Source organism: Cnephaeus nilssonii (assembly GCF_951640355.1).
Source record: "Cnephaeus nilssonii genome assembly, chromosome: 3".
Lineage (NCBI taxonomy): Eukaryota > Metazoa > Chordata > Mammalia > Chiroptera > Vespertilionidae > Cnephaeus > Cnephaeus nilssonii.
In genome coordinates, this window is record NC_137074.1 from 69,099,283 (window position 1) to 69,116,743 (window position 17,461).

At 42.8% G+C, this 17,461-nt stretch overlaps 1 protein-coding gene across 1 annotated transcript in view; it reads left to right on the top strand.

Annotated features, from left to right (window-relative positions):
* The window catches only part of GUCA1C (guanylate cyclase activator 1C), a gene marked incomplete at both ends in the record, with an annotated part of 40,356 nt that overhangs the window by 7,735 nt on the left and 15,160 nt on the right, over positions 1-17,461 (top strand). The window contains 1 exon segment of the mRNA XM_079766315.1: positions 13,801-13,950. Coding sequence (XP_079622441.1) covers positions 13,801-13,950 — 150 coding nt within the window.

Consider the following 17,461-nt stretch of genomic DNA (forward strand, 5'->3'; position numbering starts at 1 on the left):
AATCACACTCAAATTGTGGAGATGTGGAGGAGTGAGGGTGAGTAGGTAGGTAGAAGACATGATTTTCTGTGCCCCCAAAGAGTTGAAAAATTACTTGAGGATAAACATTATACCAAGATTAAATGCCCAAAGAATAAAATAAGGCTGTATAATATGACATACTAGTATGGCTGCTCTATTCAAGGTACATTTATTGGGCCCAGGAGATGCAATGAGGACTAAGTTGTAGAGTTAGTTAGGAAAGGCTTTCTGGAGAAGTTGAGGCATTTGGGGATCTCGAGCAAAGTGAAGAACTTAAATTATTATTTCTGTACCAGTCACTGTTTTAAGGATATTATGTTTATTATTTCAGAATTCTCACAACAATAATATGAGTGGGCACCATTTTTATCATTCCCATTTTACAGATGAAGAAACCGAGGTACAGACACGTTATCTAACTTGTCTAAAACTACACAGCAGGATTGGAATGCTGGCAGTCTGACCCGAAGGGCTATACTCTAACTTGTGGTGGTATTTCACCTTTAAGAAAGGAGTTGAGAATTTCAATGAAGAGAAAAGCTCAAATTAAAGTATGAGATAAAAGAAACAAGGGTATGGGGAACTTAACTAAGGCCAAGGGAGCACATGCCAGGCACCTCATCTGTATCTTTTGTTCCTACAGGTAACCAGCCTGTTGTTGGGACTGCACGAGACACTCAAAGCATGAGATGCCAATAGTGGGTGACTGGCTTGGAGAATCTAGAGCAGAAAGTCAGTCCAAACCCATTATGTTTGCCTTGTGCTGGTTTAGGGACTGTGGACTGAGTCCCTCTGGCTCTTGGTTTGTGTTCTTGCTCCTGTATTAGGTAAGAAGGTAAATGTATGGCCCTCAGGGACACACCGAGGCATCTGGATTTTATCCAAACAGTGCCAGTGCCAGCCCTTAGATAGGATCAAAGGTGCTCTAGGAATAATCATTTGCCAGATATGTGCATGCAAGAGGGCAGGGACGAGGCCTTTTCTAATGAGCAGAAGTAGGGTAAGAAAAGACTGGTTGTTGGAGCAGGAGTAGAGATGCGGCTGGGATTGGAGGGGAAATGGACCCAGAACACTTGTTCGAAGATTTGCCTCTTAAGACTCCGAGATAAACAAGGGAGGTAAAAATGGTTTCTCTGAATCTGTGGGTTTGGAAATCAAACCAGGAATAGAATGATGATTTAACGTGGAAAAACAGTTGTCAGAACTAGAATACATCTAGACACTAGGATAAAACAAAACAGCCAAAGCAAATTTTCAGGTTACTTAAATTAGCAGCCTCAGACAACTCCTGGGAAGCAGGAGGGAAGGAATGGTGAATGAAAGAAAAGTGAGGATAAGCGCTAACCTGTGGGATTTAATACATGTTAGTTTTCCAATAAATATCTTCACAAATCAAATCCTAGCTTTAATGTATCAGAAGTCCTTGCTATTTTTAGATAAGTCCTGTGGTGAATCTCTTTGTCATCATGGGGATGGTGGCCCAGCCCCTCAGCTCTGACCCTACTGCTGTGTATAATCTTGGACGAGGCTCATAATCTCTTTGTGTGAAAGTTATCCCTTCTAAAATCAGGCAAGACCTATCCTGCCTGCATTTCACTGAGCTTCTGTGAAATAACATAGGAGGAAACTTGGCAAAAATAGGAAACACAGCCCACAAAGCGATGATATGTTTATCTGTAAAATGCAGATAACTCTGACCTCAACCCCCGCAGTTTTCATAACAGTGAAGATTAACTCTACTTTTTTTCAATTTCAAATTCTATTTCCAAATGAAAGAGTGCCTGCAGGGGCAGGAGTTGCTTTCCCGCCATTTCTCATTTCTAATTGATCCGAGTGCCCTAGGCGTTCCTTTGTGCTCTTTGAGGCAATATTGGCCCCTTGCAATGGTTTGCCCATTTGAGAATTAAATTAATTAAATGGGAATCATTTTTAGAGTTTTAACTGTCTTCTTAATCTAACTAGGACAACTCCTGCATGGGAGTTCCAGCTCTACTTGAAATTCAGAAGTGACCTTTGGTTATCTGCTTCCTTCACTTCTCTTTGTGGGAGAGCCCTTAAAAACTGGAGCAAGCGAAAGATTTATGTGATTTGAAAAGAAACCCATTTATGTTTGCCTTGTGCTGGTTTATGGATTGGAATTTTTTTCTTAACTAATGTGAAGTTTTTATGTTATATATGTAGTAACCCTCTGCAGTATTTGTCATGAATACTTTTTTTCCAGTTTGTTCTTTTTTTTTTTTTTTTACTTTTGTTTTTCATTGCAAAGGAATTGATGACATTGAATTTCATGTGCTTTCTTTTTTGACTTCTTTTGTTGCCTTCAGATGAACAAGCTTGTTATTCTTTGAGAGCTCTAACACTGATTCTGTTTTTCATCCTTTGATATTTCTTAAGGTTTAATTAAAAGAAGTTTCTTGGGGGAAAAAAATTGGATCAGGCCACCTGGCTTTTAACTTGAGTCATAATTGCTGCCATTCATTAACCCCCTGGCTGCCCTGCAGTCTGTAAGGCAGTGTCCGATTGTCTGACCTACAAGGTGACCACAATTACCGCTGCTATTCTTGGGGCACATTTACTGGAAACAAATGGCCATCTCTTAGACTGCAGTCTCTTAAGGGTAAAGACCAAGGCTATTAACTTCACAACCACCAACATAGATGCTCTCAGGAGACATTTGCTGGTGATAATAAAGCACCTCATATTTGTTTAGCATATTATAATTTACAGAACATTTTCACATATATCATCCATTATTAACATTTGGCTGAGCCTTTCACAGAATTTTACCCATTAAAGATATCAATTGTGCCTGCTTATATACATTTAAACTTTGGCTGTTGTAACTCATATATTTTAACAAAATCTGTTGGAATTGTGCTTCTTAATTTTGGCTACATAGTAGAAGCACGTGGGGTTATTATGAAAAACTAGAGGCCCGGTGCACGAAATTCATGAGGGTCTCTAGGCCTGGCTGGCAATCAGGGCCAATCTGTGGGGCGACTTGCAGGGCAATAGGTGGGCCCATGCTGGCACCCATCTTGGCTGGCTTGGGGCCTGCGGGCTGTGGGCAGCTCCTGTGTTGAGCATCTTCCCTCTGGTGGTCAGTGTGCATCATAGCAACCAATCATTCTGCAGTTGGGTTGATTTGTATATTAGGCTTTTATTATATAGGACTAGAGTCCCGGTGCACAAAATTCGTGCATGGGAGGAGGAGGGTGTCCCTCAGCCCAGCCTGCACCCTCTCCAATCTGGGACCCCTTGAGGGATGTCTGACTGCCCATCCTACTGGGATCGGGCCTAAACGGGCAGTCGGACATCCCTCTCACAATTTAAGACTGCTGGCTCCCAACTGCTCACCTGCCTGCCTTCCTGATTACCCCTAACCGCTTCTGCCTGCCAGCCTGATCAATCCCTAACCACTCCCCAAAAAGCCTGATTGATGCCTAACTGCTCTCCTGCCAGTCTGTTTGCCCCTAACTACCCTCCCCTGCAGGCCTGGTCACCCCTAACTGCCCTCCCCTGCAGGCCTGGTCCCCCACAACTGCTCTCCCCTTCAGGCCTGGGTCCCCCCCTCAACTGCCCTTCCCTGCAGGCCCAGTCGCCCCCAACTTCCCTCCTCTGCTGGCCTGGTCACCCCTAACTGCCCTCCACTGCAGGCTTGATCGCCCCCAACTGCCCTCCCTTGCAGACCGATCCCTTCCAACTGCCCTCCCCTGCTGGCCATCTTGTGGTGGCCATCTTGTGTCCACATGGGGGCAGTCATCTTTGACCACTTGGAGGCAGCCATCTTGTGTGTTGGAGTGATGGTAAATTTGCATATTAATCTTTTATTAGATAGGATAGAGGCCTGGTACATGGGTGGGGCCAACTGGTTTGCCCTGAAGGGTGTCCCGGATCAGGGTGGGGGTTCCCTTGGGGCATGGGGCAGCCTGGGCAAGGGGCTTTTGTTGGTTTGCAGGCCAGCCACACTCCCCGGCAACCTTAGTGGAGGCCCTGGTATCTGGGATTTATTTATCTTCTATAATTGAAACTTTGTAGCCGAATGGAGCCAAGCCTCCTGCTCGCTCCGTGGCCACAGCCATTTTTGTTGGGATTTATTTATCTTCTATAATTGAAACTTTGTAGCCTTAAGCAGAGGCCAAGGCAGGCCAGGGCTGTGGGAACATGGCTTCCTCCATCATCGGGGATAACTCAAGCCTCCTGCCCTCTCCAGCTCTGTGTCTGCTGCCATTTTTGTTGGGATTTATTTATCTTCTATAATTGAAACTCTGTAGCCTTAGTGGAGGCCAAGGCAGGCCAGGGCAGGCGGAAAGCTTGGCTTCCTCCATTGCCAGGGAAACCCAAGCCTCCTGCTCTCTCCGTGGCTGCAGCCATCTTGGTTGGGTTAATTTGCATACTCACTCCTGATGGGCTGGTGGGTGTGGCTTGTGGGTGTAGCAGAGGTATGGTCAATTTGCATATTACTCTTTTATTAGATAGGATACCAGTGGCTGGGTCTCTACCCCAGTCCAATTAAATCAAAGCAAGGTTTTGTTTTGTTTTGCTTGTTTTAAGTTGCAATGTGGTTGGGATGTGCAGCCAGACATGAGCACCACTGCTAAACTAGAAAGACCACAAAGTGGCAAAAAACTGGGTTCTAGGGCCATTCCTGCCAACAAAGGGCTGTGTACCATGGATACATACAAAAAAGGGATTCTATATCCAAAACTACTAATCCAGAAGCAGTTCCTCAACTTTTTTTATTTGTAGTCTTGGTAAAGGAACATGGCCTTGAAGCAAGTATTACATGATGTGTTACTTGTAAATATGTTCCACCATCTATTCTGCCATTTCTACATTTTCTACTCAACTCTTCTATTCATTAAAGGACAATGATCCAGGCTCTTTCCTAGGAAATGCAACACCATTATGAGACAGGCTGACTGAATCAGGGTGAGGCTGAATTTTATTGTATCTGTTGCAATGTCAGTTTAAGGAGACAAGTACTTATAAGAGGAAACCCACCTTTGCTACCTGAGGAAATGCCTTGCAAAAGGCTGCCATTGCTGTAATTAGCTCATTCAAAAATGATCAAGCTCAGACAATTGTCTTGCATCGCCAATTGCAGGAGACTGGCTTCTAATTCGCAGTGGGTCGGACACCTGCTGAACTGGCTGCAACCTGGGGGCAGATGGTCAGGGCTTGCTGATAAACCCAGGAAACCTATTAATAATCAAGCACTTGGTGAGTAAATATTATGAGAAGCCTTGTGTCCTAGGATCCTTGATTTTGTATAGTCATGGTTAAGTCCAGAACAACCGTGTCTGATCTGCATAAAGATCACATAAGAGAACCAATTTACCAAGCCAGCGTATGTTTCTCATCTTACAGAGGGGAGTCGCTCCTCAGGACGTTCCAGCAATTCCATGGCTGAAAAGGAGTCTGTGTTTCTTATGAATATAATTGCCTGGAGGTGAAAATGGGCAAGGTCATACATAACAATTCCCTTATAAATTTACAAAAGTGCTTTAAAAGTATTCACATGTATTTGTCATGATAAAGGTGGCCCTTATATTGCCTGCTTTCCTTGCAGTTCCTAAAATGCAAATTAAATATCCCTAATAAGTGTTGCTCAATCCTGTAATGTGCTTACACCAGCTCTCTGGGTTTCCTTCCTTCTGACCATTTGAATAACCATTTTCAAACATTTCACTTCTTATGTTGTTACTGACCCATCACAGCTGGTAAAATGTCAATGAAAAGTGTCACATGTGGAAAAAGAAAACATCTGCATGTCTTTAGGTTAAGGGCTGTGACAATTCATGCATTTCTCATAGATAGTGATGCTGTGAAAAGCAGCAGAAAGTTAATGTTGTGGGAGGAAATGGGGTTAATCTGGGTCTATAGTTTGGTGGATTTCTGTTAGATTTGAATTATTTGTTTTCCTGAATAAGAGGCTCCACTAGAACAAATGAGGTTGTTATTATGACAATTATCTCTATTCTGTGGTCTTAGTGTTACTAGACCCAGGATGATGTGCTTCTTGGTCAGTACTGTGTACTGTCTTGTTAGAGCTAAATGAGCTCATGTATGTAAAGTACAATACCTGGCACAATACGTATAGCAAGTATTATGTGAACACCAATAGTTATCATTGTCATCATGACTATTACTATAATTGTTATTATCCATAGTCGAGTCCATTTCTCATCTGCAAAACGAAGGACTTTTTCCAGAGCTTTAATTCTATGATTTGAATCAAGTAAATGAAGACAAGTTACCCTAATGTCTCTGCTTCTTGGGGTCACTCAAGCAGAGAGAGAGTGATGGCAGGACCATATTAGATATATTGGATGACATCTACAGTGATATTTTACCCAGGGACTTTACAGGGTGGGGAGAATGGAAGGATTACTCAGGGCTGTAATGCAGGTGTGAGGCCCTGAAGAGGGGGAAATGCTGAGCCAAAGCAAGAACCAGCTACACATCAAATAAAGGCTATAGATTCCTAGCCAACAGCATGGATGAAGACTAAGAATAGGATCGACGAAAGCAGGACCAGTAGGTACGCTTCAGGTTCCGGAGGGGCAGCTTGGTAAATTTCCTGGGACAGGCTGTTGTCTATGGAGACAGGGGCTAAGGATACAAATGAGAGAGGAAATTTCATCAAAGACACTAGGCAGCAGGAGAGGGCAAGAGGAGAATGAACAACTTTTGTCCTGCTGGGCCAGATGGCTATGGGGCCGGATGAGGGAGGGCCTGGAAGTGTTAGCCCCGAGAGCCCTCTGGCTCACAAGTCTCCCTGATGCCAAGCAGCTTAGAGCAGACAGGCCTGCTTTACTTGGGCAGCCCCAGGCATGAAGGCAGCACAAGCTCCAAGGGACAGCATCTCAGACACTCAGAGTTCCCTTACTTTAAGCAACTGAGAGACGAAAGAGTTCACACATAGGAATCCAGAGCAATATGCTGCATCGAGCATGCCCCATCTCTTCAAGCCTATGGACACCTTTTCCAGAAAGAGAATTCAGTTGTAATGAGTTTTGGGGATACTATAGGGTGGTACAAAGGACAAAAGTCTTAGAGTAAAGTAAGGCTGACTGGGTTTAAATCCTGGACTCTCCCACATGCCAGTCCTGTTACTTTAACTAGTTTAACTTTTCTGATAATCACTTTTCTCCTCTATAAAATAATAATAATAATAATAATAATAATAATAATAATAATAAGGCTATTTGTAAAATTGCTGTTAGAATTAAAGATAATGCATGGAAAGTGACTAGTACAGTGCTTGGAACATGGACTTTATTCCCTTTTTGAAATATAAATCATAACTCTTAGTAATAAATAAAATAATTATTTTCATATGTATATAAGCTTTGTAATTCAACTTTCTACCTGCATTTCAAATTTATTATATCTTGAAAATAACTGTGATTTTTGACAGGTCATGAACATTTTCTGGAGGCCACATATTTCACCTATGGATTTTCTGTTGGATAGAAATGCTACAGAAAACACACACACACACACATTATTATAGATGTAAAAAGCATGCTTATAGTTTTCATACATTTGAGAGACCAGGAGAAAGTTTAAATTTAAAGTCTAATATATATAGACTTTAAAGTCTAATATATATAGACTTCTTTTTCTTGTTTTAAACCCTTTCTATAAAATGACTTATATTAATGGAGCCAAACTCCCCCAGATGCCTGAGAAACTATCATGCTTCCATATCTTGACCCCTATTTTGACTCTTCTGTAAACCACTCCATCCTCAGATGTATAAATCTATAAATGTGTTGGATTAAAATTATTTTTGTATACATCCTCCCAAACTCTTCATTCCTGAGGCTCATGGAATGGCTTTGTGTGTTCCCAATTTGCCAACCTTCCCTCATCCTCTAAAGAGGATCCTGCCATTGCCAAACTGATTTTCTAGGATTTTGTGATGCAGAATAATGAGAAGAATTGGTGGAGTAAGAGGGTGAAATGGTCTCATGCTAGGCTGGCAGCGAAGACATTGAGCTATGGAGATTGTTGAAGACTGAGCAGCAGGGAGCACATGAAAGAGCAGATGGGAGAGGAAGGGGTGTTGCGAAGAAATGCATAAATTTTGTGCAACTTGTATTTGTTCCAGAAATGAAAGTAAAGACTAGGTGTTATTTTGAAATTAATTTTTGATTGCTGGACTGTATTTGTATGACTATGTCAGAATTAATTTTTCTAATCAGTCTTATAAGGTTGCATAAATTCATGTAAAAATAAGTCACACTTACAATAGCCACTCGGAGAGATGGCTAGATGATTACATTGCCTACAAAGAAAGACGTGGATAAGAAAAACAGCTAAGGTCCATGGTTCCCAAGTCTTGGGATATCTAAGACTCACCTGGGAGCATTTAAAAATACAGACTCTTATACCCCATCCCAAGGAATTTTGATGCTGTTGTTTGGTGTTAGGGTCTAGGAATCTGCATATTTCATTGTCCCGACATAATTCTAATACAGGGAGTTTAAGAACCCCACTCTGACATCACCAGGCAATTGTGTGTGTCCTGGGGACTCCTGTAGCCCAACTACAGAACTATGAACATAACAGTGTTTCTTTGGATTTCCCCTAAGAACAGTTTTGGGGCATTCTCTATTGCATTCACATTTGCAGGGACACCTCACCTTCTTTGTAACTCAGCCCCCATTCCCATCTTTGAAATCTGCAGATTAACTGAAGGCAATCATTTCTTTTTTTCGCTTTATAGAACAGCATTTACCTAAACCCCTTTCCAACACTAACAGAAGCTATTAAATCACATTCACTGGGATCATCTCCCTAATGCAAATTTCTACAAAATCTTAACAGAAAGATAATTGGAAAGAAGGTTGGCTGCAGACTGTAAGGAGTAATTTGTTTGACTACATAACAAAATGCCGAAATGCAAACAGGAAATATTTTTCTTCCAGGAGCTTTTGAAGAGACTGCACTTGTCTAAGTAGAAAGGTTTTGTACCCATAATCAACTTTGGCTGTAGGTTAAGCAGGTTGTCCATTTTAAAACCATACAATAAAAATATTTATGCTCATCTCCCTGGTAGGGTTTGCCCAGAGCTTTCAGAGCCTGAATTGGAAGGTGCTAGGGCCACTCACCCACTGTGTCTCATCAAAAACACCAACTGTTCTACAGGCAACATTGCTCAATCTAGCCTGTTGCCATTCATCATGCAGGTGACACTGAAAACTGTGATCACTGATGCAGGATTTGAAAAATGAAACAAACCATCACAAAATATCAAGTTGTTATGGGGACACTGGAGGATCAACTTTATAACTAGCCAACTCAGTCTTTGCAGGGAAGGTGCTTCTGTGACCTTTGGGAAACAGCTGTGTTGATTGGTCAGCTCTAAAGACACAGTAGGGAGACCTGGGAGCAGATGTGCCCCTGGTTGGATACTGTCCACCCAGGTTACATTCTCTGCACCTGTCAGTTCTGTTTCTGAAAAATAATGGTCATATCCTGCCAAATCTGGAGATACAGTATCTTGATGTCATCTTAAATTTCAGCTCTATAAAACATGTTTTCCTTGTCTCAGCCACAGCTCTGCTAGGGATTAATAAGGTGGTGGTAACAGGCAATAGGAAAGGCAGATGGAGAAAAGGTAAAATCACTTTATGTTTTATATACTTGAGCAAACTTCCTTTAGGAGACTCATTCAACCAGATACCAATCTGTTAGCCCACGTCTTATACTATCTAATAAAAGAGTAATATGCAAATTGACTGTCACTCCAACACACAAGATGGCCACCCCCATGTGGTCAAACATGGTTGCCCCCATGTGGACACAAGATGGCTGCCACAAGATGGCCTGCAGGGGAGGGCAGTTGTGGGTGATTAGGCCAGCAGGGGAGGGCAGTTGGGAGGGACCAGGCCTGCAAGGGAGGGCAGTTGGAGGTGACCAGGCTGGCAGAGGAGGGCAGTTGGGGGCAACCAGGTCTGCAGGGGAGGGCAGTTGGGGGCAACCAGGTCTGCAGGGGAGGGCAGTTGGGGGCAACCAGGCCTGCAGGGGAGGGCAGTTAGGGGTGACCAGGCCATCAGAGGAGAGCAGTTAGGGCCAACCGTGCTGGCAGGGGAGGGCAGTTGGGGGGACCAGGCAGGAAAGGGAGGACAGTTAGGGGTGACTGGGCCAGCAGGGGAGGGCAGTTAGGGGTGACCAGGCCTGCAGGGGAGGACATTTAGGGGTGACCAGACTGGCAAAGGAGGACAGTTAGGGGTGATCAGGCCAGCAGGGGAGGGCAGTTAGGGGTGACCAGGCCTGCAGGGGAGGACATTTAGGGGTGACCAGGCTGGCAAGGGAGGGCAGTTAGGGGTTACTAGGCCAGCAGGGCAGGGCAGCTAGGGGCAATTGGGCTGGCAGGGGAGCAGTTAGGCATCGATCAGGCTGGCAGGAGAGTGGTTAGCGGGTGATCAGGCTGGCAGGCAGAAGCAGTTAGGGGCAATCAGGCAGGCAGGCAGGAGAGCGGTTGGGAGCCAGCAGTCCTGGATTGTGAGAGGGATGTCCAAGATTGGAGAGGGTGCAGGCTGGGCTGAGGGACACACACACACACACACACACACACACACACACACACGCATGCATGAATTTTGTGTACTGGGCCTCTAGTCTCATCATCTCATCAGAAGTATTAAAGTTATCAGTGGAGTAAAGATGCCTAAATTGTAAAATGTAAAACTCTAACACCCAAATGTAGTGATATGATTTTTAAATACTTTATGTTTTTTTGCATATTTTTTACTATAGAGGTAAAAAATTCAAAGCATGAAGAATATTTTAAAATGTAATACATTTTGAAGATAATGCTATAGTGATAAGCACATTGGCTTCCAATATCGGAGATGATGATGTTGCCTTTTTTCAAAAAAAACATTACCCAACCAAACAGGCTCTGCTTCACATCCAGACCTACTGTTGATTTCTCAGTTGCTTTTCTTAGAGATCTGGTGGAATTAGACTCAGGACAAACACATATCACTTTACAGACCAATGAGTCTAACACTCTTTATCTCCAAGGGAAATGGGTACTTTATGTCACATCCAGTTTTATAAAAAATGACATTCTATCCATGCTGCTGCAAATGGTAACCAATAAACTTGTCTGCATAAACGCAAAACCCATGGACACAGACAATAGGGTGGTGAAGGCCAGGGGTGGGGGGTGGGTGTGGGCTGAAATAGATCAATGGGGGGAAAAGGGGGCATATGTAATACTTTCAATGAAGATTAAAAAAACAACTTGACATTCCAAATATTCCAATGAAAATGCAACTGACAGCATGTCTTGGGCTGGATATTCTATCACCGGCATCTGAACTCATGGAAAAATAGCCAAGTGAGTCACACACTCAGAGCTGACCACCTTTCTTAATTAAGATGGTTGAATGTTTGGCTGAACAAAGTTTGAAGTGTATGGTTCTTATGAATTATACAACTTTGTCTTTTTCAACTCAGAACATTTCACCAGTTTAAAAAAGGATAGAACTACCTAAACTTGCAACACTTAAACAGTCTTTTCTAAGATGGACTAATATGACAAAATCTTTTTCTTTTAAGTAGAAGCATTATATAACTTTTATTTTACATATGTCCACAAATACTTGCACAACATACAGTGATGAGTTCTAAAGCTTACAGCATCTTTTTTCCATAGCACAGAGAAACTGAAGCTTAATGACACACAGATATATAGAGAGCACCCATTCCAAGAGTCAGGCTTTTTATTCTATTACTAGAAGCCCTGTGCACGAAATTCGTGCACGGCGGGGGTTGTCCCTCAGCCCAGCCTATACCCTCTCCAATCTGGGACTCCTAGAGGGATGTCCGACTGCCCGTTTAGGCCCGATCCTGGTGGGATCGGGCCTAAACGGGCAGTCGGACATCCCTCTCACAATCCAGGACTGCTGGCTCCCAACTGCTCACCTGCTGCCTTCCTGATTGCCCCTAACCGCTTCTGCCTGCCAGCCTGATCACCCCCTAACCACTCTGCTGCCAGCCTGGTTGATGCTTAACTGCTCCCCTGCCAGCCTGTTTGCCCCCAACTTCCCTCCTCTGCCAGCCTGGTCACCCCTAAATGCCCTCTCCTGCAGGGTTGATCACCTCCAACTGCCCTCCCTTGCAAGCCTGGTCCCTCTCAACTGCCCTCCCTTGCAGGCCTCATCCCTTACAACTGCCCTCCCTTTCAGGCTGGGTGCCTCCCAACTGCCCTCTCCTGCTGGCCATCTTGTGGTGGCCATCTTGTGTTCACATGGGGGCAGGATCTTTGACCACATGGGGGCAGCTATATTGTGTGTTGCAGTGATGATCAATCTGTATATTACTCTTTTATTAGATAGGATAGAGGCCTGGTGCACGGGTGGGGGCCAGCTGGTTTGCCCTGAAGGGTGTCCCGGATCAGGGTGGGGTTCCCTTGGGGCGTGGGGCGGCCTGAGCGAGGGGCCTGTGGTGGTTTGCAGGCCAGCCACGCCCCCTGGCAACCCAAGCAGAGGCCCTGGTATCTGGAATTTATTTTCCTTCTACAATTGAAACTTTGTAGCCTGGAGCAGAACCAAGCCTGGGGCTCCGGCAGCCATTTCTGTGGCAGTTAATTCACCTTCTACAATTGAAACTTTGTAGCCTTAAGTGGGTGAGCCCGGCCAGGGTGTGCAGAAAGCTTTGCTTCCCCTGTTGCCGCCGGCAACCCTGGCCTGCTCTCTCAAACTCCATTCTGCTGCCATTTGTTTGAATTTGTTTACCTTCTATAATTGAAACTTTGTAGCTTGAGTGGAGGCTTAGGCCTGCAATGGCTATTGGAAAGCTTGGCTTGCTCTGTTACCTGGGAAACCTTGCTCCCTGTGGCTGTAGCCATCTTGGGTTGGGGTTAATTTGCATACTCGCCCTGATTGGATGGTGGGCGTGGCTTGGCTGGTGGGCGTGGCTTATGTAGCGGAGTGGTGGTTAATTTGCATATTACCATTTTATTAGAGAGGAAGATTTTGTCATCTGACAAAATCTTACTAGAATAAAGAAGCTCATAAATTTTGGTTGACACCAAAAATGAGTCCCTTAAAAGGAATCCTGGAACTTAGCAGTCCAAAACGATCAACCAGAGTCTTTAACAAGGAGTGCAGAATCTGGCTACTTGAGATGCTTTCCTTCCACTAAAAATGAGTACCTGGTCTTCTCCCTGAGTGAACAGCAACACCTGAAGATGCCAAGGAGAAGACAACCACTGTAGGTGCTCAGTGGTGAGGGTTCAGCCTTCCGTCATGGCATTTTAGAACCATTTCTTTTTAGGTATAAGAAGTAGAGATTTTATCCAAAAAAGGTACTTAACTACATATTAAAGTTACTCATTTCTTTTTTAAAACCCATTTTTCTTATACACATACCTATATATTATCATTATTTTTAATTAATTTAATTTTTAAAGAGAAAAAGGGAGAATGAAATATTGATAAGAAAAAGAAACATGATCAGCTGTCTCCTGAACACCCCCTACTGGGGATTGACCCTGAACCCAGGCATGTGCCCTGATCAGGAATCGAACTGGTGACTTCTCGGTGCATGGGATGATGCTCCATCAACTGAGCCACACCATCCAGGGCCCTATATATTATTTTTTAAATGAAACACCAGGAAAAAGTTCTATGCTAAAATTTTGTGGGTTATATTAAATTGTGCTAAAGGTCTGCTCATAAATGATAACTTCTCAAATAAAAAACAATTGTTATTTTAAAATATTTGTTTCTCTTTCCACCTCGCTCTCCATAAGATGGATCTATTGACTTTTTAGGGTTTACTGCTGCTGTAAATCTAGTTGTACGAGGGAAAATGGAGGAAAAATTAAAGTGGTATTTTAAGCTGTATGATGCTGATGGAAATGGTTCTATTGACAAAAAGGAACTGCTAAACATCTTCATGGTAAGTGAAGTAGTCAAATATCCTTTGCAGAATGTTATATAGTTAATTCAATTTTCCTCCCTATGGAGTTGGTGACGGCTATGTGATAGGCTATTTTGGGAGATGCATTTGGAACTGCTGAAACAATGCAAGTTTCACTATCTTATTGGTTACTGAGTGTACAACTGCAAATCATTTTCTTCTGTATGTCGTCCACTCTGAAGTTCACAAATTTAGCGGAGTATTAAGATGAAAAATGAAATAAACATGACATTCTAAAACAACTTGTCTTTTTTCTCTGCCTTGGTGCAGAAAGTATTGCAAAGAGCAGATAAAATAGAAGATGGCTTATATAACAAGAGACATGGACTAAGAATAAAGATACCTGAGGACTAATCTTTCTGGGAGCTGACTAAAGTATTTCTGACAGACAGCTCAGGAATATCTGATCCTTTCCATCTCTAAAGTTCAATAAGTCCTTTTATAAATCTAGCCCCCCTTTACCAACAGGGTGGGAATAGTTATTATCATTGTATGAGATAATATGGATTTCAAAGTAAAAGGTGATTAAGTGGAAGACTGTACCTAAATGAATATATAAAGTAAAATAAACATTATGAATGTAATACACTGTATAACAGAATCAGAGTTAGAATCAGATGTCTTAGAAATAATCTGGTCTAAATTCTCTCATTTATAGATGAAGGAGTTGAGTTACAAACATAATTTATAGCAGAAATATTAGTAAAAATGCAAAAGAAGGCTGGAACTATAATTTTAATTAAATACCTCAAGTAGACAAAGTTGTTAAAATTTAAAACTTTTAGCAAATGTAGAGCTAATCAACATATGGAAAGAATTCAAAAATATAATAATACTATTATTGCTTCCACTTTAATCTCACATAGATCATTCTCAAAATGTATTAAGGGGCACTGTATAATCAAACTCCGTAAGCACTAAATTCAGAAATTCTGCAGATATACTACAGGTTGCAACACAAAATTAATAATCTAAAATGTTCTACAGAAAGTGCCTAACCCCATATAAATTTGAAAATATCTTCTTAAATAAATATACTCAAACTTACTTTAAAAACACTGAATATCTAATACAGCATACAGATGTTAGGGGAAACCTCTAAAGCAGTACCCAGAACAGAGCTTCTTATCCTAGGATCTGTGCATAAGGGATCCCCAGGCCTTTAACACTGAGGGCAAAATTTTCCCTGTGTGTTATCCATTTTTCGAGGAGAGAAAGGGTAATCAGAGAGAGTCTCAAAAGAATTAGGAAGAACTAAAGGATAAAAGTGATCTTGTCTAAGTCTTATGGGAAAATTACATAGATTTTTTAAAAATAAATCTTTATTGTTCAGATTATTACAGGTGTTCCTCCTTTCCCCCCCCCCCCCTATAGCTCCCCTCCACCTGATTCCCCACCCCACCCCATGCCCTTACCCCCCGCCACTGTCTTCATTCATAGGTGTAAGATTTTTGTTCAATCTCTTCCCGCACCCCTCAGAGCCTCTTCCCCCTGAGAATTGTCAGTCCACTCCCTTTCTATGTCCCTGATTCTATTATATTCACCAGTCCATTCTGTTCTTCAGATTTTTTAGTCACTTTATTTTTAGATTCACTTGTTGGTATGTATGTATTTGATGTCTTTTTGTTGTTCATAATTTTTACCTTTACCTTTTTCTTCTTCTTCCTCTTCTTTAAGAATACCCTTCAGCATTTCATGTAATCCTGGTTTGGTGGTGATAAACTCCTTTAGCTTTTTCTTGTCTGTGAAGCTCTTTGTCTGACCTTCAATTCTGAATGATAGCTTTGCTGGGTAGAGTAATCTTGGTTGTAGGTTCTTGCTTTTCATCACTTTGAATATTTCTTGCCACTCCCTTCTGGCCTGCATAGTTTCTGTTGAGAAATCAGCTGACAGTCGTATGGGTACTCCCTTGTAGGTAACTAACTGTTTTTCTCTTGCTGCTTTCAAGATTCTCTCTTTGTCTTTTGCTCTTGGCATTTTAATTATGATGTGTCTTGGTGTGGTCCTCTTTGGATTCCTCTTGTTTGGGGTTCTGTGCACTTCCTGAACTTGTAAGTCTATTTCTTTCACCAGGTAGGGAAAGTTTTCTGACATTATTTCTTCCAATAGGCCTTCAATATCCTGCTCTCTCTCTTCTTCTGGCACCCCAAAAATTCGGATGTTGGTACACTTAAAGCAGTCCCAGAGGCTCCTTACACTATCCTCACACTTTTGGATTCTTCTTTCTTTCCACCTCTCTGGTTGGATGTTTTTTGATTCCTCATATTCCAGATCTTTGGTTTGACTCTTGGGGTACGTTGATCTATAGTTGAGTTTCTGTATATTCTTTATTTCAGACAGTGTATGCTTAATTTCTGACTGGTCCTTTTCCATTTTTTTGGCATTCTCATTAAGGTCCTGGAAGGTCTCACTAAGTTCCTTGGAGGTCTCTTCAAGTTTCGCAAAGGTTTTTAGAAGATTCTTGAGTAACCTTATAAATGTGGTTCTGAACACTGTGTCGTCCAGTAGTTTACTTTCCTCCATGTCTCCCATTCATGACATGCTTCTGTGTCTTCGCATTTTGGCTGCCTCCCTGTGTTGATGGAGTGGCTTGGTGTGGTAGGTGACCTCTAGGGGACAGTAGCTCAGCTTCCCCAATCACCCAAGGTGGTTGCTCTTAGTACACCCATTTGTGGGCTGTGTGCACAGTCTTGGTGTAGTTAAGTCTTGATTGCTGTTGGTACACTGGGAGGAATTGTCCTCCAGGCCAATTGGCTGTGGGGACCCGCTGTGTTTATAACTGCTGCGCTGGAGACACGATTCTGGTGCAGGATTTGTTTCAGTGGGGCTTTGGTGTTCTCTGAGTCCACTCTCAACCAGGAGCGATTGTACACTCTTCTCCGGGAGATGGTTGGCAATGTCATGGGATATTTCGGTTGTCAGCTGGGGAGCTGGGGAGGGTGCGGTGCTACCACCACTTATTGTTTAGAGACTGGGGCTGCTGTTAAACATTATACAATGCAGGGGATGATTCTGAACAAGAGAGAATTGTCTCGTCCAAGATGCCAATTGTGTATATGTGTTGAGAAACACCTGGAGGCTGTAGAGGAGCCTGGAAGGATCAGCTGAAATCAAAATGCATGCTTATGTTTAGAGAACTGCAAGAGAGAGTCTCAGTAATAAAAAGGAGGTGTGTGTGTGTGTGTGGGGGGGCGGTCCTCAGAAAAAGGTAGACTTTAGACATCTGCCATCCGGAGCTCTGAAACTAGATAACCACGTCAGTACCAAGTCAGAGCTCTGCTGCTTCCATTTCTCTCACACCTCCTCCTGCTCCCACTCAGAGAGTAGCCAGAGAAAAGCTCAGCCAAATGCAGGAGAAAGAGCATGTGCTAAATGAGGAAGGAAACAAACTATGCCTCTTTGATCTCTCCCCACATGCTTCTCCTATAAGAAGAAGAGGAAAGACACAAGGCACACTGACAATTCCCTCCAAAAATATTATCCCCTCAAG